This window comes from Folsomia candida, unplaced genomic scaffold (genome assembly GCF_002217175.1).
Source record: "Folsomia candida strain VU population unplaced genomic scaffold, ASM221717v1 Fcan01_Sc003, whole genome shotgun sequence".
Classification (NCBI taxonomy): domain Eukaryota; kingdom Metazoa; phylum Arthropoda; class Collembola; order Entomobryomorpha; family Isotomidae; genus Folsomia; species Folsomia candida.
Window position 1 is genome coordinate 1,786,614 of NW_019091195.1, and position 21,550 is coordinate 1,808,163.

The window sequence follows — 21,550 nt, forward strand, 5'->3', positions numbered from 1 at the left end:
CCGCCGGCACGAAGCATCATCAACGCTGCGGCGATGCAAATAAGCAGCAATAATTAGTGGACAGAAGTGCTTTTGGCTTGACTTTTAGAGAGGAAATAACAATTAATTTTGACATGAGCACGTTGAGCACTAGTTAATTTCAGTTAAAAGTCTATTTAGAGGACATTTGAACTTGAGTTGCTTGACAAAGCAAAATTTGAGTGAATTAAATTTGAAATCAAAGAAATTTTGACAATGTCATATTTTGGTGAGTTGATAGGTTTGCATTAAATTTTAGGTGCAGTAGTTTACAGTTGAGGTTAATTATCATTTAACTTACAGGTGGTGGGGGTCAAAATGGAGGCGCAAATCGAGGGGGAGCTGGAAATCCGCCTCAACAAACCACCCTGCTCACGGGTCCGCAATTGTTTGTCAACTCGGCGAGTCAACTACAGTTTCAGAGTGGTGGACAAAACTTTTTCCCACAGGGGGAAGGATCCCAGGTGAATATGATATCAATTATATATTCAAATAAGAAGACCATTTTTACTAATTTGTTAAAATCTTATCGCAGCAGCAACGTCATGTTCAGCTAAACACGGGTGGTGCCCCACTCCTCCTCCAACCCCCCGTAAATTTTGTGACAGACGGGTTAGGTGTCGGCATTTCACAATTGATAACACAAGGGAGCATTATGAACCTGGGAAGCGTTCTTATGCAAGATCAAGCGGCATCAGGACAAGGCCAGGGTCAATCTAAGCAACGTGTCTTTACTGGAATGGTGACGAAAATTCATGACGATTTTGGTTTCATTGATGAAGAAGTCTTTTTCCAAATGGGGTGAGTTTCATTAAGTTTAATGTATAATAATAATCATAGTAGTTGGTGTAAATAATTACAACTAAAATATTGACCACCTATGTTTTGCAAATCTTAGGGTCGTGAAAGGACCAATTTTACCTAAAGAGGGCGATCGAGTCCTAGTCGAAGCTGACTACAACCCGAGCATGCCATTCAAATGGAATGCGACCAGAGTCCAAATTGTGAATATGGGAGGCGGAGGTGCAAGTTCGGTATCCCAACAGTCTGGAGGTTATCAGGGATACTCGGGTTCCGTGCAAAAGCAAGTTCCTCCTCCTCCTGCGTTGGGTCCGGTGGGTGGTGGTGGAAGACCCCCACCGTCAATGGGGTCAAATCCGCATCAAATGTACGGTGCAGGTGGAGGACGACCGCCAAGTGGTCATGCGCACGTCTCTGGAGGTATGAATGATTCGTTGATGGGTGGAAGACGTCCAATTTCTTCACAAATGCCGTCACATCTTCAGCATCAACAAGACAATAGTTTGATATCATCAGGGCTCATGGGAGGGCTGCCTTCATTAATGTCTAAAATGGACGGCGGCAGGGAAAGGGAACGCGAAAGAGAACGAGACAGAGATAGGAAAGAAAAAGAACGTGTGCACAGGTTGGTGAACAAAAGCAAATTTCAATTGTTTAATATTCTACATTTTGATACGTTAAAAGTTGAAGTGACTCAGTGATAAATCTTGTACTTATTTTTATCAGATCAAGATCCAAAGAACGTGGAGGACGTGATCGAAGAGAAAGATCTAGAGATCGTAATGAAAGAGTTCGTCGTTCGAGATCAAAATCAAGAGAACGGCGTAGGCGGTCCCCATCGCCCATTAAGCGCAGGTCCCGAGATCGGTGAGTAATTTGGTTTGTATATATTTACCATATACCTGTTTTATTACCTTTAAAAGTAATTTTACCCTTTTGAAAAGCTAATGCACTCTGAATTCCATATTAAGTAAACTATATATACTCGTTAACTTGCTAAAGAGTAAAATTTACTCTGGATTTAGTATGGTTCACTTCATATAAAATTCAGACGGTATTTACTTTTAAAGGGGTAACATTAGTTTTAAGAATTTACGTTTCCAGCAGTGAAAGGAATGCTGTGACTTCTACGCGGGACAAAAGTGTTGACCGTGAAAGAGAACGAGACCGAAGGGATCGAAGTAGTCCTGTCAGCAAATCTCACAAATCGGACCGAGCTGATAGAGTTAAGCGAAGCCGGTCACGAGACACCATAAAATCCAGTGAAGGTAAAGGGTCTAATCTCAAGGATAAAAGTCGTTCTCCATCCCCAGCCAGCAGAAGAGGTGGGAATAAATCTAGTGTGATATCCAAATCTTCTTCTCGATATTTGTGTGACACACCGAAATTCTCCTTGGATGTGTGAGTTTTACATGTTATTTATTTAGTTATTAAGATGTACATTTTGTACATGTGATTATTCTTATTGTATATTTATAGGTTGGAATTGAATTCAAGTGACATGAAATCCCGTTACAAGAATTTATACGTTCCTTCTGATTTTTTCTTGGCGAAATGTTCATGGATGGAAGCCTTTCCATTAGAAAAACCTTATCAATTCAGTCACAATTCATCACTTGTGCACATTATGGGAAGAAGAGTGGAACGGCTGGAAATGAACTTTGATAATGATTCAGAAGCCAAGAAAATGCAAGAGAAATTTAATGAAATTCCTAATGTTTTGCAAGCCCCGGATTCTAGTTGCACCTTTTCTGTTAAGGTTGGCTAAAAGAAATGATCAAGAAAAATAATGCAAATATATTTGTACACAGTTATTCTCATCAAGTGTATTTTTTTGTTAGGTGATGATTTTATCTTCGCCAAGTTTGGAAGCGATTTTCCGTAAATCTGGATTTGTTTTGGAACAAGACAACCCGGAACCCACCGAAACAAAGGATATCACTACATCTGGATTTCAGACATTACAGAGACTCCTCAATTTTGTTGTCGGCGTAAAGGTGAGAAAATCATGAACTAAGAACATACTTTAGACGGATAAACAAGTTTTTAGACGCATTTTTATGGTTCATAATGTTTTCATGTAGACTGGAAAGCACGATATAATGGCGCTCGGTGGAAATTGGAGTTCTTCTCTGGATGGTCCAGATCCTCAATCCAATCCAAAAGTTTTAATCAACACGGCCATCAGATGTTGCAAATCCATGGCGTCAGTGGATCTTACTCGCTGCAAATACTGGTAACATATCTAATCATTCAATTTCAAGAAGACTTAATATATAGTGTCGTCAAAGGGTATATAAAAAATGACGAACTTTGGGGTTGTACAAATACGCTGGGGAAGTTGTGACCCTTTACGTGGTCCTATTGAATTTCATGTTGTTCCATAATTTTTTGCATTATTATTATTATAAACGTCTGTGTTTATCTTCGTTTCCCATTATTGGTTGGATTTGCTGTATATTCCTTACTTTAGGTATCGCTTTATGGAAATTTATTACCGACGCTCCAACGGCAATCTGGAAACGGTGGTGTACTTCCTTCCCGACCTCTCGTCCTGCGTCCCATCCTTACCCGAGTGGGACAAAATTACAAAATCCTACAGGATCGCATTGAACGGGCCTGATGCAGACAAGTTGGTGGCAAATGTGGAGGCTATTAGCTCCTCTATTGAAAATACAGAAAACAAATCACAAAAAGACACACCACCAGGGTCCTCTTCCTCAACTACACTTCCCGCGACGGCTGATGACAACTTGGATGAAAATTGGGAAAGTACTCCTTCTGGTATTATTGTTGGCGACGAAATCGTTCCCCCTCCTACTTGTACCACCACTACTTCTGGAGATGCTATTCCTGGGGCTATTCCACTACCTATCGCACCGTCACAACCCATCGATGCAGATGTAAGTAGTGCTGCTGCACCATCCGATGTGTCTACACTATCTGCAAGCAAAGGAGGAGATCACAAAACTTCAGAGCCGATGATGGAGGTGGAAATCCTTTTGCGTTACACAACTACACTCTTCATACTTTAGCATTAATTAATATCTGCTGAGAAATTGAGCATGCTTTCAACACTGAAAAGTGTTGTATCCATTGCAAAAATATTGCTTTTTCTTTATAATATTTTCCCAGCAATTTAAACGCGCAGTATGGGAACATCTGCAAGAATTATTTGCGTGCGTGCGTGTGTGCATTCGTTCTTTAAAGCTTATTTCAAAAATGAAAAGTTGGCAAAAAGAAATATATGTAATTGATATGTATTTCCGAGAATATTTCAAGTAGCTATTATTTCATTTCAATTTTAAATGTAATCATGTATGAACAAAATACTAATGTGTTTTCTCTTTGGACGTGGTCTTGCTCACCTCCTTCGGGCTGACCTTGTCAATTTACAGGTTCTAAGTGAATGTAATGGCGATGCTTCTGTGGATGTGGCGATGGAACAGGATAATGTTAATAATTTGTCTCTAAACAATGACGTTATTACCTCAGCGGAAATGAGTAAGGAAGCCGACGGGGAAGTCGATATATATGAAGATATCGTGGAAAGTCAGAAAAGTGATGCAAATAAGATTTCTTCTCCCGGAACACATCACAGTTTGTTGGATTTGAATTGCATGACGGTATGTGGTTCCTTCGCGAATTTGTTGAAAATTAGATTGTTTTTAAAGTATCCAATGGTTTTTAATTAAAGGTGGCAAAACTAAAAGAAGAACTGGCCTTGCGGAACTTAAATACGAAGGGTCTCAAAGCTCAACTGACATCGAGATTACAGGAGGCTATTGAGTCCGAGAAGGAAAAGGAGACACCATCTCAACCTGATCCTGCTGCAACTGTTGGAACTAAAGACGTGATCATTGCAAATAATGTCGCTCTTAAACAAGAGACGAAAGTAGAAAAAGAAGAAATCAACGAACTATCAATCGTTCGGTTGGTGGATCCTTCAACTATCTTAGAAACTTCAATAAATGAGAGAGACACGACCGAAGAAATTATGAACAATGTTAGTAATAGTATCTATGTGATTCCCTTTAAGTGTAGAGTTTTAATGTATTAAAAATATTGATGTCATATTATGTTTATACAGGATGAATCCAGCTCTCAGTTACCCGAGCAGGGAGAATTAGGCGAAGATGAGATTATTCTGAATCACCTCAAATCTACCAAGGGTGTATTAACCTATCCTGTTCTTCGACCTGACATGAAACCTGAAGAACGCAAGTTGTGGGAACGAAGGTTTGCTCTGCCAAACCATCCAAAAGTACTAATCTTCCCCGCAACTAAAGTTAGCTCGTCTTCATCCTCAATGAAAAAGACAATGGGTAGGAACGAAAACATACAATCCAGCTCGTATGTATTGTGCATTAATTACGCATGCACTTTAAACTAAATCGTAGGACCGTTCGACTGCTCAGTTATGCCACTTTCCTCCCTCCGGGATTATCGACAAATTGATAAACGGGAAGAATCATTTGAAGTTTCCTTATTCGCTGAATTATTTTATGAAATGGTAATAGAATCATTTATTTCAAGCAAATTAATCCAACATTTTATTTATTCATATATCATTTTATTTTACAAAGCTTCAACGAGATTTTGGGTTCAGAATTTACTCAGAAATTGTACGCCAAACTGGTTTGCTGAAGAACTCTGAAAAAGAAACTCAGGTAATGTAATGGTTTGGTTTGAATTTATCCTTATTTTCAATTACATGATCCCAAGAATGATGCGTTAACTATAACCAAACAATTGTAGGATGATGCTGAAACTGGCTCAAAGGAAGAAGAGCCTGCTATTAAAAAACGCAAAACATCACCATCTACTTCGATCGTTCCATCGGGAGTAGTTAACAACGTGGACTTAAAGGCCAAGGTTACAACGGTGGATCCGCTGCTTCTTCTTTCATTTACATTCTATGATGAGAATCAGCTTGGTTACATCACGGACAGCCACATCGAAGATATTTGCTCAGCATTGGGTTTAGGGCTTACAAGACATGAGATTCAAGGGCTTCTTCGTAATATTAGTGCAAAGGGAGGCGTACACTACAGAGCCTGGACAGACAAGTCGGAAGCAGAAACTGATGACGGGAATGAACAATCATTACTAATAGATGAAAACAAGAGTAAATTGGATTTTGTTATGCAGATTGCAAAAGGTTTTGATATTATTTAATTCAGTTCAAGTACCTACTACCAATTTTGCATTGGTGTTAATGAATTATTAAATGATTTCATATAGGAAACAAAAGCCTTCTCCCAGTTTTCACCTATTCATCACCCATCGTCGCCTTTGATGATGTAAAACCCACATTATGCGATGACCAGAAGGTCGACTGGACTGGAGAATCTGTTTTGGTCACGGTGGATGGAAAAGTTGTAGATGTGAAGAAGATTATGCACGAATTGGAAAAAGCCGAAAAGGAAAAATTATCTGCTGAAGCTAATGTCAATGCATTTAAAAATTCTCTCAGTAATATGATTAATTATTACTATACGTTACGTATTATTATGCAATCAGACTTACATATGCGTGTATCTTAATGATTTCAGCTGAATCTAAAAATCAAGTGGCCGAGTTAAAAAAGTCAAATGATAGCTTGGCTGATGAACTTAAGAAGTCAAAAGTACAGGTCAAAAACTTAGAAGCAGCTGAAAAGTCTAATAAGGTAACAAATTTAATTTACATAGCATTTTCACATTGTTCATGGGTCAGGTCGATTGTGACTTTCATATAAATATTGTTTTGACTGCAGGAAATAGTGGAAATTTTCAAAAAGAGTACAGAGAGCTTTATTTATCGGGTTAAAGACGTTGTTAAACTTCCTCAAGAAAAAAAGGTGACCTCAACCAACGCCGTTGTATCAGAGAAGAGCAAAACAACGAAAACATCAGAGCCTACAGAAACAAGCTCACTTAACAATAAAGAAGCAGATAACAATTCTAGTAGTGGCGTCGAAGCAAAATGAGAGTAGAATTTCTATTTTTTAATTTGTCAATTAATTCAAGTACAATGTACATTCATTCTGAAATGAGCATTGTTAATCTGGTTTTTTTTTTACTGATAATTCGACTTGCAGTTTGTATTACACTTGTGATGGCATCTTAAAAAGCTGATATGGCAATATTATGAGAGAATTTTCCTGCCACGTATTCTGACCTTATTTCAATTCAAGTCAATTGTGAGCCTTTCCCCTTTTGAATATCTTGATGCTTCAATTATTATTTTATAGTCAGTATCGTAACAAAATGTCTAAAAATAAGAACATTTCAATTGTACATGGTTGTTAGTAAAGTATACATTCATATAAACTTGATAAATTCGGTTAGCTTAGTTTATTCATATAACGGTTTTTTTTCCTGCACTCGCAGTTTTAAATTTAGATTGGTTTTGTTTATGGGTATCATGTTATAGATGAATGAATAAATGAAGGAATAAAATGTACAAGTTACGTTAAAGTTTGTTATCTGCAACCATTATTATTCTCTGCTTTCCAAGCGAACCCTAATTCCGTCCTTCGGTCGGAGGATAAGTTCAGCAAGGAGCACAACGTCCTCTGGTTTTTGCAGAGATGTTATTTTAAACTTTTGTAGCACTTTCGCCAAAACGATTTTTTCCTCCGTTAGTGCAAATTTTTGCCCTATAATAAAAAGAAAGAAAGCATCAATCTTTTATAAATTTAGGGTATTCACATATGTGCTTGTATCGTATAGTGTTTATATAAATATTCTAAATTGTAAGAAAACATACCTATGCAATTCCTTGGGCCTGCGCTAAATGGAGTGTATGCATATGGATGCTTATCCTGGTTTTCTTCAAATCGTTCCGGCTTAAACTTTAAGGGATCTGGAAAAACGTCTCCATCTCTGTGAGCATGGAAAAATGAGACCATGACGCGTGTTTCTGGAGGCACAATCGTATCTTCGTCTGAGACAAATATTAAAGAATCTCATTAATCTAATCTAATACTAATCTCATTTAATAAGTAGTTGAACAAAACGTGTATTAAAGTAGAAGACTCATCCTCAATGGAGAAATGTTCGTCGGTTCAATTTTCCCCACTCTAATTATCTCTAAATTGAAGAGATCTTCAGAGATCTGGAGCACAGGGGGTGGTCCTACACCCACAAAGTATCTAGCTAAATTCTGAATCCACCTTTCTTACGATAACCCACTTATGGAGGGCGGTGGGATTTGTCATTCTGACCTTTCGAGCCCAAAAACAATATCACACAGGTTGATTTCGACTTTAAGGGTAACTCATAACTTCTGTTCTACTACTAAATATCAGCAGATCTATCAAAAATTGTGAAAAATCAAATCGACGAGTATTTCCCCAATGATTGAGGATGAGTTGACCTTTGCATACCCAATTTTAACTCCCCAGCCAATTTTCTTCCAATTAGCGGAACACTCGGATAGATTCTCAGACTCTCCTTGATGCAACACTCGAGATATTTTAGCTTGGCCAAATCTCCCGAAGGGATCTTGCCCCCACTACCTGACCCGAGCACAGAATCAATCTCTTCTTGAACTTTGGCTTGGATTTTAGGATAACACCCCAATAAATAGAGAGTCCAATTGATGTTCGCCGCTGTCGTGTCGTGACCTTCGAACATGAAGGTGTCAACCTCCTCTCGAATGCAAATGTCACTCAGGGAACCTGGATTCTTAGCTTGATGGTCGAGGAGTAGGTCAAGGAAGGCTGGTTTCTTCCAAGTACTTTTCCCATTTTCATCTCTCATACGTTTCCTTTTCTGAATAACGGAGTCGGTGAAATTGTGCAAAGTTTTGAGCAATCCTGTTAATATATGTATGCATAATATGCATATGCAGATATATGTGTGCATGTATACATAGTTATTACGTATTTATATTACGTATCTCTTCTCGGCCAGAAGGACTCCAACTCCAAATGGTGTCATTGTGAAGCCAAGGACGAAGTTGGCGATATTGGATAAGGTCACTAATTCTGTATATAAAAATTCGTTTAGTTTTACATATATGCATTTTATTTTTCTAATGTCAAGTATTTTAACCTGTAAACAGCTTTCACATATTGGGAGTCGGTTTTCCGTTGAGCGTTAATCTTCTCGCCCATAGCAGTTTCTACAGCATAAATATGAGAGATTTATAATTACATACGAATTTATTAAATATCTGCACACATTAAGTAGTTCAGCAGTACGCACGAACCGCAAATAATGTCCAGAGCTGCTCTAGTTATAATGGGGAAAATGTCAAATTCTGAGCCCTTCTTTGTTTCCAAAACGTTAACCAAAATGTCGCCTTGTTCACACATTATGGTGAGAAAATCTTCCAAAATTGCAAAATGAAAAGCTGGTGTGAGAAGCTTCCTTCTCGAATGCCAGAGCGATCCTGTTGATGTCAGCAGTCCTCGACCAAGCCATGGCACGAGTAGGTCTAAATATATTATTTTGCAAAATGAAAAATATACAGCAAAAATAGTTTGAATTTGCTCAAATGCACTAATTTATTGACAAAATGGTCCATTACCGTAATCCCAACTTTTTTCAATGTGTTGCTGAGAAGATAAGACTTTCTAAGGAAGGATATTGAAAGTACTCATTTCAAAATTATGTTATTGATTTGCGGAGTGTAGAGACAGATAATAATATTTTTAAATGTACTTACTTCAATGTCATTTCCATTTGATATGATGAGATATGGATTCAATCCCAGCCACATTACTACTCGTGACCCATGCTCATCGCGGAATTTGGTCAAGGCCTTGACCACACCTTGAACATGTTTCAAGCAAAATGTTAATTTTTAATTCGTATCGTTATATATTCGCTGTTTCGGCGCGTTATTAAATAAATTTTACAATTTACCAACGTTCCCTTCGCCAATCAGTTCAAAGACATTGCCAAAAATGGGAATTCCCTTGGGACCATTAATACCTGCCAATTTCAGGCGCAGTTTAATATGTCGTGCCGTATAGAAAATGGCAGTAAGTACGAAAAATGCTATCAACAATGGTGGCATTGTAGCTTATTTACTAATTTTAATTCTATGCAGGTTAATTAAATTAACTTAATTTAATTCTAAAGATGAATATAAAATATTAAGTGATGAATGTGAATGATTGAATAAGCCCAGACGAGGCATACAATCGAGGAAACAAATAGATATTATTTCCATGCGATTTTTATGATTAAATCATGGATGGACATTGGACGGATAAGCAAAAAATTGATGTTGCATGACATTGGTTGCATGTAAGTAAGAAGCGTCGCATTAATCGTTTATGTAATAAGTAAATAGTACATATACCCAACCACACCATTCGAGCTGAGCTGATTTCAGTCCACAGTACACACAGACGATGCACTGTACTGTGTATACCATAAATGTGGTATAATGTAACTACATATTATGACTGCAAACTGTAGAATGGTTCGATAATGATAATGATGATTATACGAGAATTACTTTACGACGCTGGAAAGTGGAACTCTTTAATTGATGTGAACTGAGCGTTGTCCCATGACCATCCCAAAATTGTTGGCCATGCATGTATAGCAGTTGGACTAGGCGTTAGTATTTATTTGTTTTGAACCTTATGAATATGACCGTATAAGGATACACCTCCCTCATGCTTGTACCCATCTCCTAAGTTATTATTAATTTGATGAAATGCCTCTATCGTTTACTCCGCAATGAATTTCAGTAGGCGGAATAATGTCAGTTAACATGACCTATCGCTTCTAATGAGTAATAGATAACAATTTCCGATAGCTTTCCTCTCTGAGTTTGGAGTTCAACAAAGCAAACATAAAATCTATTTATACTGGCAACGCTAGAGCAGTAATCGATTGATTACTCTGGGTATAGAGTTGATGCGATGAAATGAAATGTTAAAAATTTGTTACATTAGCAATTACGTTCCTGTCATTATTAAGGTACACTGACAGCCCAAAATAAGTACATAAATAGTTACACGCAAATTTATACATGAATCCAGGGAAAAACTTTTGTAAATAGAAAGCATGTAAAAGCATACCTTTCTTATTTTGTGTTAAGTTCAATTTTAACTTTTAAAACTAGGCACCTCTCCTACTGTGTTCGGCTTCACTATTTTTTCAGGTGACCACTTTCTCATACCACTAATGGAATATCGAAAAAGGTATTAAAGCACACAAATCGTGAAGCAAGTGGACTCATTTTTGCTCAAACCTCCTACATACATACACACATACCTTTTTGCCATTAATCAAATGTGCACAATACTAGTTCTCGTGGGGCTGTCCATTAGCAAAATCTTGCAATTGCAGGAATAAGAAGGCCGAGTTTGCTTCACTTCACCACTTCCGGGGCTGGATTAGTACTCGGATCAATATTTCTTAGAACGGAATTGAGAGCAAGGGCATTCAAAGGAAGAAAACCTACTGCGTTTCTGAATTTTCGTCAATCAAAATCCAGTAGAATTATTTCATTACTTTCTCAGCTCAGATAAAATCATACAAATTATATCGTTCCAACTTTCAATCTGACAAAATCTAAGATGGAGGACGCACAAATTCCTCCAACGGATGACCAGAAGAAGGAAACTGCAAAAATCTTTAAGATGGGCAACATTTTGTTTATCGCTTGTATCATCTACATGGGAGCAACAGGGGGGCTATGTCTGACTGGAACGGTCAATCTGGCAGGTTTGCATAAATTACTTGCATAATAATATTTTAACTATTTCTGAACTGTTAGAATATGCAAATACTTGATAATCTTCACAGGGCGTACAACATCCCTCCCAAATTTCGCATCACGCTTGGAATTCACACTCAAATACCTGACGCTTCCCCTCCTTTGGCTCCTGCTCCTCATTTTCAACATCATCATCAATAGAGGGAAAACTGGAGCCTTGAATCCACTTGCTGGCCGTGACATGTTCTTCAAGAAACAATCAAACATTTTGCAAAACTCTTTCGAGCAGTTTATTCTCTCTGCATTTGCACAATTCATCCTTGTCTCATTTTTGGATGAAGTTTGGACGCTGAGAATAATTCCTTGGATCAACTTCCTTTTTGTAATTGGACGAATTACGTTCTATCTTGGTTATCCGATATACAGGGGTTTTGGCATGTTTCTGTGCCTACTCTCTACAACTGGAATGGTGGGGTTTGCAGTGTATAAGTTTTTTGAGCACTTATTTTTTTAAGTGGGCTATTGTAATGCATGCAATGCTTTTCTCTGTACTTGTAGTACAAATTGCGTTTAACAAAACTGGTTAAAGAATAGTTAGTCAATTGATTTTACCCAATTTATTATTTTAGAAAAAGTACATAAGTGAGTATACGAATCGTGTGACAATGTGGCATACTTACATACTTTTGTATATATGTGTGCACTGATACATACATACTGTACATATGCAATTATGTGATGCAATGTTTAGTTGTAGCATGATCAATTAGCACTTAAAACATGCATATGAAAATATTTATGACACGAATGTGACATTATTAAATACATATTTTGGAAGAATTGCAGATTTTGTATAATCAATTGTTTTAAAATCTGGAATGCAATTTGTTTTTTGTGCAACCAAATTACACCAGGCCAGGAGGTGGGCAAGTAGAATCTCCTCCGCCAATAAGGTCAAGGAAGTCCTGAAGAGTAAAGTCAGCAATTAGCTCGTTAATGGCAAGTCTGAACTTTTCAACGACGTCATCTCTATTGGCAGGGAATTCTGTGTCGACGCAAGATTTGATGTTGGAGGAGAACTGGGCCCAGTCGACGGGGGCACCACCAATGATGAATTCCGGTCCAAGATCGGCAGTCAAAGAGTCAAAGACAAGGTTGGGGATGGACAAGAGTCGGATCGAAATCCTGTCAGTGATTAGGTTAACGAAAATGGTGGCACTTCCGGAAACCACCAATCCAGCTGCAGTGATGGCCACGGGACCAGTACCAGTGAAATTACCGGAAGGAATGCAAGACTGGCTGAGGGGTCGGGCGTCAACGTAACCTTCAGCCGTGTAGGTTGAAGTGAGGTCGAATGTGGTCAGGGTAATCGTGAATTCGGCCGTGAGTTGGATAAGATTGATGGTATACTCGTATTGGAAAGTGGACAATCCGTTGATGGTCGTCAATCTATGGAATATGTACAAAAAAATTAGTGCTTCCTATTGTTTGATAGTACGGCAAAACTATTGAAGTACCCGTGACTTCCGCCAACAATAATTTGAGCAATTGGGTTGAGGGTAAAATTTAACTGATCGGATGGCTCGTCGATAAGTGGGTCGGCAATTGCTGCATATGAACGAATGCAAAATTGGTGTCACAATAGAGATTGACATTAACAACCCGAATTTTAAAAACTTTGCTTAGTTTTGACTTACGACAAGGGGGACCAGTTTCTCTGGTCTGTTTGATGCTATTGGCGAAAGCGCCTGCAACGAGGAGGAGAGCGACTGCTATGACCTTCATGTTTGAAATGGACAGACGGAGGAAAGTTCAGGATTGGAACCTTTCAAGGATATTAAAATCGGACTGATGAAGCCAACTGGGTGGGCTTGCTTTAAATAGCTGTTGGAAGTACATACGTATGTATGCATTCTATGCAATCCTATCCAAGGAAGGGTCACAAATGGTATGTGCCAATTAAGATAACGGGGATGTATATTGATGATGATTTTTTTGTGTTTTATCGAAACCAGACCCTGTAAATACTGTAGTAAATCATTATGTTTACTGTGCAGAATGCACTAATTTTACTCCTGACCAAAATTGATAAGCATATGTAAAATCTAATTTAAGCATCTTTTCACGCATTATATTTAAATCCGTCAATTCTTCGACTCATTGAAAAAGGAAAGAAATTGAAATTCATAATTTTGGGTCGTATGCAGCAGTTAAGAAATAAACTGACCCTGCAACTAGAACAATGATTGTGCAATATTTCCAAAGTCAGATGGACCGGTCAACATTTTAAGAGTGATAATTTGTGCCTGTTGCATTGTTCATCCTAAAAATATAACAAGAGTATCGTGTGAACTCATTCCACTTAACCAGGTCCCATTTATTTGTTTGTCAATTCCCTCGACTGGAGTGGATACATTAGGTTATCGATATCGGGTCACTTTTATTTTCTTTAATAAACATATAATAATGGACACCTGAACAGGGGCTGATATTTTACGAGTGAGGTGAGATACATACGTCATTGCAGGGCAACTGCTTTAGATAATAACATTCATTTTGATTGACAACTGGTATGCAATTATAAGTGTGGATACGTGACAGTTTGTTTGGGTGCACGAGTACGTGAATGCTGGTAAAAAACGGTCGTATGTATGTACATATAGAAGAGCATATTGGGGTGCAAAAATGAACCTTGAAGACATGAATTGTGCATTATCATGATCAGAAATAATCTGTATATTAAATTGTATTAAAATATCTACACAATTTGATGGCCCGCAGAGTTATAGAAGACACCCAACTATTAAGTCATATGTATGTACATATATATGTATGCACCACCTCATGGTCAAATAAGTTTTACTCGAGTTATCCCCATACAATAAGGACTGCAGAAACTCAGGGTCTCTGGCTAAAAATTTAATATTAAAAAAATCAAAGTTATACAACCCCTTATATAGCAATCAAGATTCCAGAAAAGTATCGATTTATGATTTTCTCAGCTTGCTGTGGGAATCTGATATTTACTTTCATTGACACTAACACGAAGTCATGCAGAAACAGTGGTCGTAATATTTATCTAATTAACTTCGTAAATCATAGAAATATGTCCTTATGGTATATGTGTGATAATAATTAACTCAAATTACAATTAATTCACTTGTATATTTACGCTGAAAGTTTTTCACAATTTTAGACCAGTCATGCAAGTTTCAGCGATGATGAATTCGTACATAAAACATGAGCATGGAATCACTGGAATCAGGATCAATGTGGTCAAATTTCGAGGCGAGGAGCAGCAATTGTGCGTAATTCCACACGTATTTACACAACATAGTATTTTTGGTCTTGACAAAACTGTAAAACTGTACCGTCCGTCTGGTTCTCCAAGTCCGGATTTTCTACATATTTTAAAAACTCGAGTAAGCTAACACCACTTGTAGAAAAATCGAACTAATCTCCCCAAGCAATCTACAAAGTGTGAAAACCTTGGGCTGGAATATTATTGGACGGAATTGGCTAAATAGGAATAATTTTTCAAGAGCTGCATTGCAATAAAATTAAAGTTACCCTATATGACGGAGTAAATAATTTATTACATTCAAATTTAAGGGATTGGTAAGACTAATGTTTTAACGTCTTTTTCATGAGTGACGCCGTTCAGGTTTTATACACTTTTATACTTGAGGTTCTTAATACTCCTCTTGCAGAGAATATAGGACTCGATATGGATCCATTCTTATCAAGTCCGCCCGATCCTCTGTAAGACTCACTTTTCAGAGCCATAAACCAAATAAAAACTTCAACCTTCGATATTAAGAAAACTGACTTGGTTCTAATCAGCTACTATGCGTTCACCAGAACTAATCAATATATTTTGAGCCTAGCAAGATTCAATGTGACTTTTATGTATGTAATTTTCTTAAGACAGGAGTTTGAGGAATGCATGTTCTTTGAAGTTGAAAAAACTAACTCTGAAAATATTCTGTCTGATTGGTAGAAAAACTGAAGGGATTCCGGATTATATTTTTAACCAGTATTGCGTTTATGTTGTGCATTGAATTTTCTGCATTTGCATGTAAATATAAAACTAAAGAAGCATGTTTAATTTCATACCGTCAGTTTATTATCCAAACTATTTATGTAATATCAACCAAAATATACAACTTTATAAATGCAGACATTACTACTGGATAAATTATATTAAATTATACCGATATTTTTACAAAAATCTCAAACACAAAATCAAAAATTTATATTTTATCTACATACACTTGGGTTACAAATTAAAACATGCTTTCATTAAAAAATAAAAATTTACATGGTTTGGGTTCAAAATCATACACAATTCAACCAATTCCCTATTTTTAATCCAACCAATCAGCCACACCTACCCGGAAATGTGCTTGAAACAACGAATCATAATCTCAGCACAAATGTACACACGTATCGTTTCGCTCTTCGACCCCTTAATCTTCATGGTACTGACACGTTGGTAAATTGACAACGAAGAAAACATTGAGTTCAAAAAGAGAGGCGAAAATTAGGAAAGAGAAATAGAGTAGAAGGCTTAAAAATCCAACTTTACGATCCAATACGAATTTGTTAAATGCAAGAATCGCGTACAAAACTGCGAGCGACGATATTAACATCATTGTCGAATATTCTAATCCATGCGAGTTAATCTGGATGTAGTCCTCGTACTTGTCTCCGATAAGCATTGAGCCTCGAATAAGCCAGGGGAGCCCCAAACACATTAAAACGTCAAATGTATTGGAACCTGGAATCATAATCATCGAAGCGTTGTCATTACATTATACTGTCAGATGGACGCATATTTGTATATGCAATTTAGTACTGCCAAACCTATAGAATTAGACACTGCCATTGTCCCAAGCCCTTGTCTCGCTACAATTAATGAGGACACAACTTCCGGAACCGATGTTCCCGCAGCAATAAATGTCAGCCCCATGACAGAGTCTGGAATTCTGCAAGTGTGCCCAATGATGGTCATCATCCAGTTGACCACGTATGAAAGTGTTCCGATCCACACGATGCACATGGCAAATGTAAGCGGATACCACTTCTTCCACGCGTCCTTCCTACAGTCTGGAATAGTAAACGTGAAAAGAAGGCGACACGGCCAACAGACAATGAATTCGATCCAGGACTTTATGCCTTCGCCGTGTGGGGGTTCGCAAAGGCCGGAAGCTTCTTCTTCCTCCTGTTCTCGTTCCTCCTAAATATTGAAATGTGAAAACGTTTATTAAGAAAATAGGTATTATCTGCGACAATTTATTAATTGTAGAGTCAGACCTCCGTCATTTTGAAGGGGGGTTGAACTTCGGCATCTTCCGAGTCATCATCTTGGTCAAGTTGCTCATTTGTTCCTGCAGATCCCCCTCCTTTCAGTGGTTCCAACTGTGTCGAAGTTCCATTTTCCCCAGCTTCCTTGGCTTTATCTGAAGATTGCCCAATAGTGGTGGAGCTGTACATCGCCTCAATCTTGTCACCCCCGTAGTTGAAGTGTCGGCGTGTTTTGAACACAAGTTTTTCAGCACGTTTCTTTAAATATGCATTCTTGTACATGACTGGTGATGTAATAAGAAGAACACGACATTAAAACCATGCCCAATTCCATCCATTCTCTTTACGAAATTCATTTCCGAGCTCATTTACCAAGAATGTAGACAAAGTAGACAAGGACCAAAATGAGGGCTTCGTACCAGTAGATTCTCTCATCTCGGAGGACAATGAGGAGAAGGACGACGGTGAAAAGGTAGCAGACGCAGTCTCTCGTGACGGACCACCATTCCAATGGAACCATCTGAAATGAATGCAGGTCAATATTTACTACGTATATTTATCTACTAAATACATACGTTTGTACGTATGTGTTTATTTCGACTTCACAACAGGTCGAGATTAAAGCGGTTATTTCCAGCGCAATAATATATTGCAGACATGTATTTATTTGCGAGGAAATAATTGCATCGATATTTGCCATGTCCATTTCACACATGACGATATTATTGCGACTCGGCCATACAATATTATTATTTCAACAGAATTGTTTGCAAAAGGTTAACAAAATTGTAATGAATTTGATGAACAAAAACTATGTACGTACGTATGTATGTACATAACCACCCATTTTGCCATCTACCATTTTGCGTGATGATACACAGAAGAGGGACATGACATCCTAAGGATCACATGTAGTAGTGAAATTTAATCCAGCGTTTACACCTTCTCGCTTTATCTTTCATTCGCAATTGTGTTGTGATATTATCACTGCGGTTAAAATGAAGTTGACGGATGAATTCATGTTTGGATTAACAATATCAATATGTACATGTACGTATATATATACATAAGTACGGAAAAAAGCATGGGTCGGATTTAAATTTATCATCATCTGACTTCATTCAGGACGCACAACACGTCGTCACGTGCATATTGCAGGCATTTCCCATTTAAATAATAAGTATATGTAATTCTGCCATTAAGTGAATTAATTTTAATGAGATGCAATAAAATTTCGGATTGAATGCCAGGAAATTAAAGCTTTCCACCAAATGCTAAGATAAAATAACTTATCGTAATTTGTTATCCTGAAGTTCATTTGAAAATCGTTACAAAATCTGGATTAAACCGAGTTAATTGGGAAACAACAAAACCGCCGTACGTTTGTATTTAGTATTTCATACAAAATAAACTCACCATCCCTGCACCCAGGCCGCACACTGCAGCGACAGCCAAAATGTTAAACACTGCACTACCGACAATTGTCCCCACGCCGATGTCCCCTTTGGTGATGAAGGTCCCAATGATATTTGTAAACAGTTCTGGAGCTGAGGTCGCAATCGCCATAAAAGTTGCTCCGGCTATCGCGTTTTTTGCACAATTAATTGCACAATTAGCACCAGCTCAATTATCAATTCATAATTCATAATGCAATATCAATACATTACCAACGTCGGAGGGTAAGCTCATTTCCTCACAGATTCTCTCCATTGAAGGGACAAAGTAGTCATCACAAACTACAGCTAACCTACCGGATAAAATAAATTGGATATTAAATGGTTCTATGTAAATGATTTGCAAGTATACAAATATTTGACAACAATTAAGTTTTAAAAATTGTAAAAATCCGACTAAGGAATATAAGGATTTTAAGATAGTGGTTTGTATAGGCTTTCGAACTTTCACTTCACATTTACTTAAACGCCTCACAATTACGCACCCAAAAATAAAATTGGCGAATAGTTTCTTGTACACAACATATAATTATAGATAACAAACAGATTTCACCACAAAATAGAGAAAATAATAATCACAAACCCCACAAAGATGTACAGGGAGACGAGAAAATGGATAACGACAAATCCAGAGCGACGCTCTGCTTGGGTGAAGAGATCATCGGGAAAGTCGTCAATTCCGGGAGGGGTGCAATTAACTCCAGGTATCTCCCATTTTGCATATTTGTGGATTCGGTGACGCCATTTTCTTTCTATCTCTTCATCTGCAGCAATATCCGAAATGTCGGGTACTTCCTCCGGTGGAATATCGTCTGCAAGATGCATAAAACTCTTTAGAACATGTCCAAATAGCTGAACATATTGATGCATGCGTTTGACACGGCACGTTCCGAAGGATTACATATATTTGTGTCAAGGCTATCTTCATGAATTGCAGCACGTAGTGAGCAATACTTACATTACATAACGGACACTAAAAAATAAGTTACCTCCTGCAAGTGCGTAGTCATCATTGATATTGGAAACATCGTCGTAATGACTTTCTTCCTGAGAATCGGCTGGTCTGGGTAACGCATTTCCACTCGAAGCAGTGTAATAATATGCAAAAATCACCGTCCACAATACTATCAAATAATCTCTTCTGAACCTACGGCGACGAATGCGACGCCCAGCTTGTGATGGTAAATCTGTCTTCGTGACTGTGCTAATTTTCTGCATTTTCTACGATGAGCTCTTCCACTTGTTACAAAATTCAACCAGATCAATTCTTATTTTGTACAATAAAATTACACACCTCACATACTGCAGATATTTTGTTAAGGTGTTACAGTTTACGGCCAATTAGTTCTTCGGTACGCAGGGTTTCTTCGCTCCAGAAGCAATAATTTACTGGAATATTTAACTTTGTAATTATAAAATAATTATGATTGTGAAATCTATGAAAAAAATTAACTCTTTTCAATCAGGGTTGGTTGACTGCTCGAGTGGAATTTGGCACGGGAATGGATTGATTGAGTCGAGCTAATATAAAGGTATACAGAGAGCTTATTGACATGTTATCAACTTTGATAAGTCAGTAAAAAAACAGATAACTTTTGTTCATTCAGTTTATTTGTGTGTGAGGGGGTAGCTTAGTTATGGGTATTAATAAAGGATAAGGAGATACGTGACCATTAAATATTACAACATGTCTTGGTCTCGGATAACTGCGACTTTTGTTTAAATGAACGCATAATGTTAAAAAAGGATTGATAACACCAATTGTTTGCGCCGGTTTGTGGTGGTTGTTTTTTAGGGAAGGAGATGTGATGCATTTTAATAGCTGGGAATCATTAAAATACAATTAGTCGAGACAGGGTTAGGACCTTTGTTTAATTGACAAGCTGTAATATGTACAGTCATATGTACATACGTACTCACCGCATCTTCTGACTGAGGAAAGTACGATTTATGATGTTTGTTGAATTGAAAAACAAGATAAATCAGAGGCGTTTAGGGCACGTGTCATTTATATCGTTGGAGATGTATTTATGTATGTATTATTACGTATATGTATAAAGACCTACATATGCATCTAGGTGTACATATGTACAATACGATGCAAAATTTACTGCAGCTTGAGAATGATGATGAATTGCATAGATAATAATAAAATAATGCTGACCAAGTACTACGTCAATAAGTACTGAATCCAAAGGTCAGATATTATTACATAAGTAACATTCTAATTGTTCTTAAAACTTTTAATTATTGCATCGGAAAGTTTATGCAGGTTCGTAATAGCATTGTTAATGTTATGACACAGTCATGATATGAAATTTTTGCTTGTAAATCGGTCAGACGTGATTGTAGATATCTCGTTGTTTCGGTGTCAATGTCAGTCTAGTAGTCAGAGCCATTCTACAGCGTCATAAATCATGTAATCCCTCGTTTAACAATAACCGGAATGAACTGAACAAAAACTTTTACAAGTTATATAAGCACAGGTTGAACCCGACTTTAAATTCAACAAACGGATACTGGAATCCTTTAAAAAAACTTCCGTAAGTAAATATCAGGAAAAAAATTTTCGCGATATTTACGTACTTAATTGCATGATATTACATTACATGTCCCGCAACACACTTTCGAACCTTATCGAAATTAAAATAAAAAATAGATGTGACTAAAAGTATGCAACGCCAATTTGTTTTATATTATGTATATGTATAGAGACTTTCTGCATTGTATACTTGTCATTGTACTGGTGCGTATTAAGTACGTATCTGCATTGCGATGTTTTATTATAATGATCAATTATTGTAGCGCATAGACATTGTGGTGGTAAGAATAGTCCAGTATACATATATTGTCCAGTGAATTATTTTAATACTATGTCCAACTGTAAGCTAATTGTGAAAGTAATATCATATGAAAAAGAGCGATAAAGATATACTTAATCAATTTATGTAAAGTGAATAATTTTAATTTGAAGAGAAAAACAACTTTGTAGTGTGATAACTATTTAACAGCGAATATACATACGCAATCAGAGTCGGTTTTAACAAGTTTTGCAGTAATACCTCAACAACACTTGTATTGGACACCAGTAGTACCAGATGAAGTGGTGCAATATCTGTAGCATTTGGAAGACCGACCATTACATAATTTTTCAGGGTCGGGACTTTTATACTCTCCACTGGCCATGGGGTCGTAGCATTCAGAACCAAAGCATCCGTTGTCATCTGAAATAATGAGGTTAACAATTTTTATCCTGTTGTGAATAAGTTGATCATTGCTTACCAAGAGGTCCATCTGGA

At 37.4% G+C, this 21,550-nt stretch overlaps 5 protein-coding genes across 11 annotated transcripts; 2 read left to right on the forward strand and 3 right to left on the reverse strand.

Annotated features, from left to right (window-relative positions):
- The first annotated feature begins 57 nt into the window (after positions 1-57).
- LOC110847903 (cell division cycle and apoptosis regulator protein 1) lies at positions 58-7,280 on the forward strand. 5 transcript variants are annotated; one of them, XM_035850552.1, is made up of 20 exons: positions 58-247; positions 322-482; positions 554-819; positions 917-1,239; positions 1,336-1,444; positions 1,546-1,686; positions 1,924-2,220; positions 2,299-2,578; positions 2,661-2,816; positions 2,904-3,055; positions 3,293-3,809; positions 4,218-4,445; positions 4,517-4,825; positions 4,910-5,144; positions 5,220-5,332; positions 5,406-5,489; positions 5,578-5,980; positions 6,064-6,294; positions 6,375-6,490; positions 6,578-7,280. In XM_035850552.1, the coding sequence occupies exons 1-20, from the start codon at positions 235-237 to the stop codon at positions 6,788-6,790; spliced, it is 4,347 nt and encodes a 1,448-aa protein (XP_035706445.1). In that variant the 5' UTR covers positions 58-234; the 3' UTR covers positions 6,791-7,280. The 5 variants fall into 5 exon arrangements, with proteins under 5 accessions (XP_035706445.1, XP_021950632.1, XP_021950636.1 ...); XM_022094940.2 differs by having other exon boundaries at positions 917-1,444; XM_022094944.2 differs by having other exon boundaries at positions 917-1,444; positions 3,293-3,722.
- Positions 7,143-9,988, reverse strand: LOC110847904 (cytochrome P450 4C1). Of its 3 annotated transcripts, none has more exons than XM_022094945.2 (9): positions 9,678-9,974; positions 9,478-9,584; positions 9,340-9,385; positions 9,019-9,246; positions 8,862-8,931; positions 8,703-8,794; positions 8,192-8,623; positions 7,573-7,749; positions 7,143-7,462 (listed from the first exon to the last, which is right to left on the reverse strand). In XM_022094945.2, the coding sequence occupies exons 1-9, from the start codon at positions 9,829-9,831 to the stop codon at positions 7,302-7,304; spliced, it is 1,467 nt and encodes a 488-aa protein (XP_021950637.1). In that variant the 5' UTR covers positions 9,832-9,974; the 3' UTR covers positions 7,143-7,301. The 3 variants fall into 3 exon arrangements, with proteins under 3 accessions (XP_021950637.1, XP_035706447.1, XP_035706448.1); XM_035850555.1 differs by lacking the exons at positions 7,143-7,462; positions 7,573-7,749 and adding exons at positions 7,772-7,940; positions 8,030-8,118 and having other exon boundaries at positions 9,678-9,988; XM_035850554.1 differs by lacking the exons at positions 7,143-7,462; positions 7,573-7,749 and adding an exon at positions 7,771-8,118 and having other exon boundaries at positions 9,678-9,988.
- A 753-nt stretch (positions 9,989-10,741) lies between these two features.
- LOC110847291 lies at positions 10,742-12,330 on the forward strand. Its single transcript, XM_022094211.2, has 2 exons — positions 10,742-11,498; positions 11,580-12,330. Exons 1-2 carry the CDS (start codon positions 11,351-11,353, stop codon positions 12,002-12,004), a joined length of 573 nt encoding a protein of 190 aa, XP_021949903.1. The 5' UTR covers positions 10,742-11,350; the 3' UTR covers positions 12,005-12,330.
- Positions 12,093-13,564, reverse strand: LOC110847289. The gene is made up of 3 exons (XM_022094210.2): positions 13,188-13,564; positions 13,008-13,098; positions 12,093-12,939 (listed from the first exon to the last, which is right to left on the reverse strand). The coding sequence occupies exons 1-3, from the start codon at positions 13,273-13,275 to the stop codon at positions 12,396-12,398; spliced, it is 723 nt and encodes a 240-aa protein (XP_021949902.1). The 5' UTR covers positions 13,276-13,564; the 3' UTR covers positions 12,093-12,395.
- Positions 13,565-15,593: 2,029 nt separating this feature from the next.
- LOC110847424 (sodium/potassium/calcium exchanger 3) lies at positions 15,594-19,886 on the reverse strand. The gene is made up of 8 exons (XM_022094364.2): positions 19,241-19,886; positions 18,835-19,063; positions 18,465-18,544; positions 18,214-18,377; positions 17,170-17,317; positions 16,807-17,081; positions 16,357-16,729; positions 15,594-16,270 (listed from the first exon to the last, which is right to left on the reverse strand). Exons 1-8 carry the CDS (start codon positions 19,467-19,469, stop codon positions 15,960-15,962), a joined length of 1,809 nt encoding a protein of 602 aa, XP_021950056.1. The 5' UTR covers positions 19,470-19,886; the 3' UTR covers positions 15,594-15,959.
- Between the last annotated feature and the right edge of the window lie 1,664 nt (positions 19,887-21,550).

What these genes read in the sequence shown, in the direction of transcription:
- LOC110847289 (XM_022094210.2), bottom strand. Translation starts at nt 13,275, where the DNA reads ATGAAGGTCATAGCAGTCGCTCTCCTCCTCGTTGCAGGCGCTTTCGCC. An exon ending in AGAAACTGGTCCCCCTTGTC is followed by an intron (nt 13,099 to 13,187) that starts GTAAGTCAAAAC and finishes GTTCATATGCAG; the next exon opens with CAATTGCCGACCCACTTATC. An exon ending in ATTGTTGGCGGAAGTCACGG is followed by an intron (nt 12,940 to 13,007) that starts GTACTTCAATAG and finishes CATATTCCATAG; the next exon opens with ATTGACGACCATCAACGGAT.
- LOC110847904 (XM_022094945.2), bottom strand. Translation starts at nt 9,831, where the DNA reads ATGCCACCATTGTTGATAGCATTTTTCGTACTTACTGCCATTTTCTAT. An exon ending in TATGTGAAAGCTGTTTACAG is followed by an intron (nt 8,795 to 8,861) that starts GTTAAAATACTT and finishes TTTTATATACAG; the next exon opens with AATTAGTGACCTTATCCAAT. An exon ending in AGGCCCAAGGAATTGCATAG is followed by an intron (nt 7,463 to 7,572) that starts GTATGTTTTCTT and finishes TTTTTATTATAG; the next exon opens with GGCAAAAATTTGCACTAACG.
- LOC110847291 (XM_022094211.2), top strand. Translation starts at nt 11,351, where the DNA reads ATGGAGGACGCACAAATTCCTCCAACGGATGACCAGAAGAAGGAAACT. An exon ending in TGGAACGGTCAATCTGGCAG is followed by an intron (nt 11,499 to 11,579) that starts GTTTGCATAAAT and finishes TAATCTTCACAG; the next exon opens with GGCGTACAACATCCCTCCCA.
- LOC110847903 (XM_022094940.2), top strand. An exon ending in GAAGTCTTTTTCCAAATGGG is followed by an intron (nt 820 to 916) that starts GTGAGTTTCATT and finishes TGCAAATCTTAG; the next exon opens with GGTCGTGAAAGGACCAATTT. An exon ending in ATTTTGTTGTCGGCGTAAAG is followed by an intron (nt 2,817 to 2,903) that starts GTGAGAAAATCA and finishes GTTTTCATGTAG; the next exon opens with ACTGGAAAGCACGATATAAT.
- LOC110847424 (XM_022094364.2), bottom strand. Translation starts at nt 19,469, where the DNA reads ATGCAGAAAATTAGCACAGTCACGAAGACAGATTTACCATCACAAGCT. An exon ending in CTACTTTGTCTACATTCTTG is followed by an intron (nt 17,082 to 17,169) that starts GTAAATGAGCTC and finishes TTACATCACCAG; the next exon opens with TCATGTACAAGAATGCATAT. An exon ending in GGCAGTGTCTAATTCTATAG is followed by an intron (nt 16,271 to 16,356) that starts GTTTGGCAGTAC and finishes TTATGATTCCAG; the next exon opens with GTTCCAATACATTTGACGTT.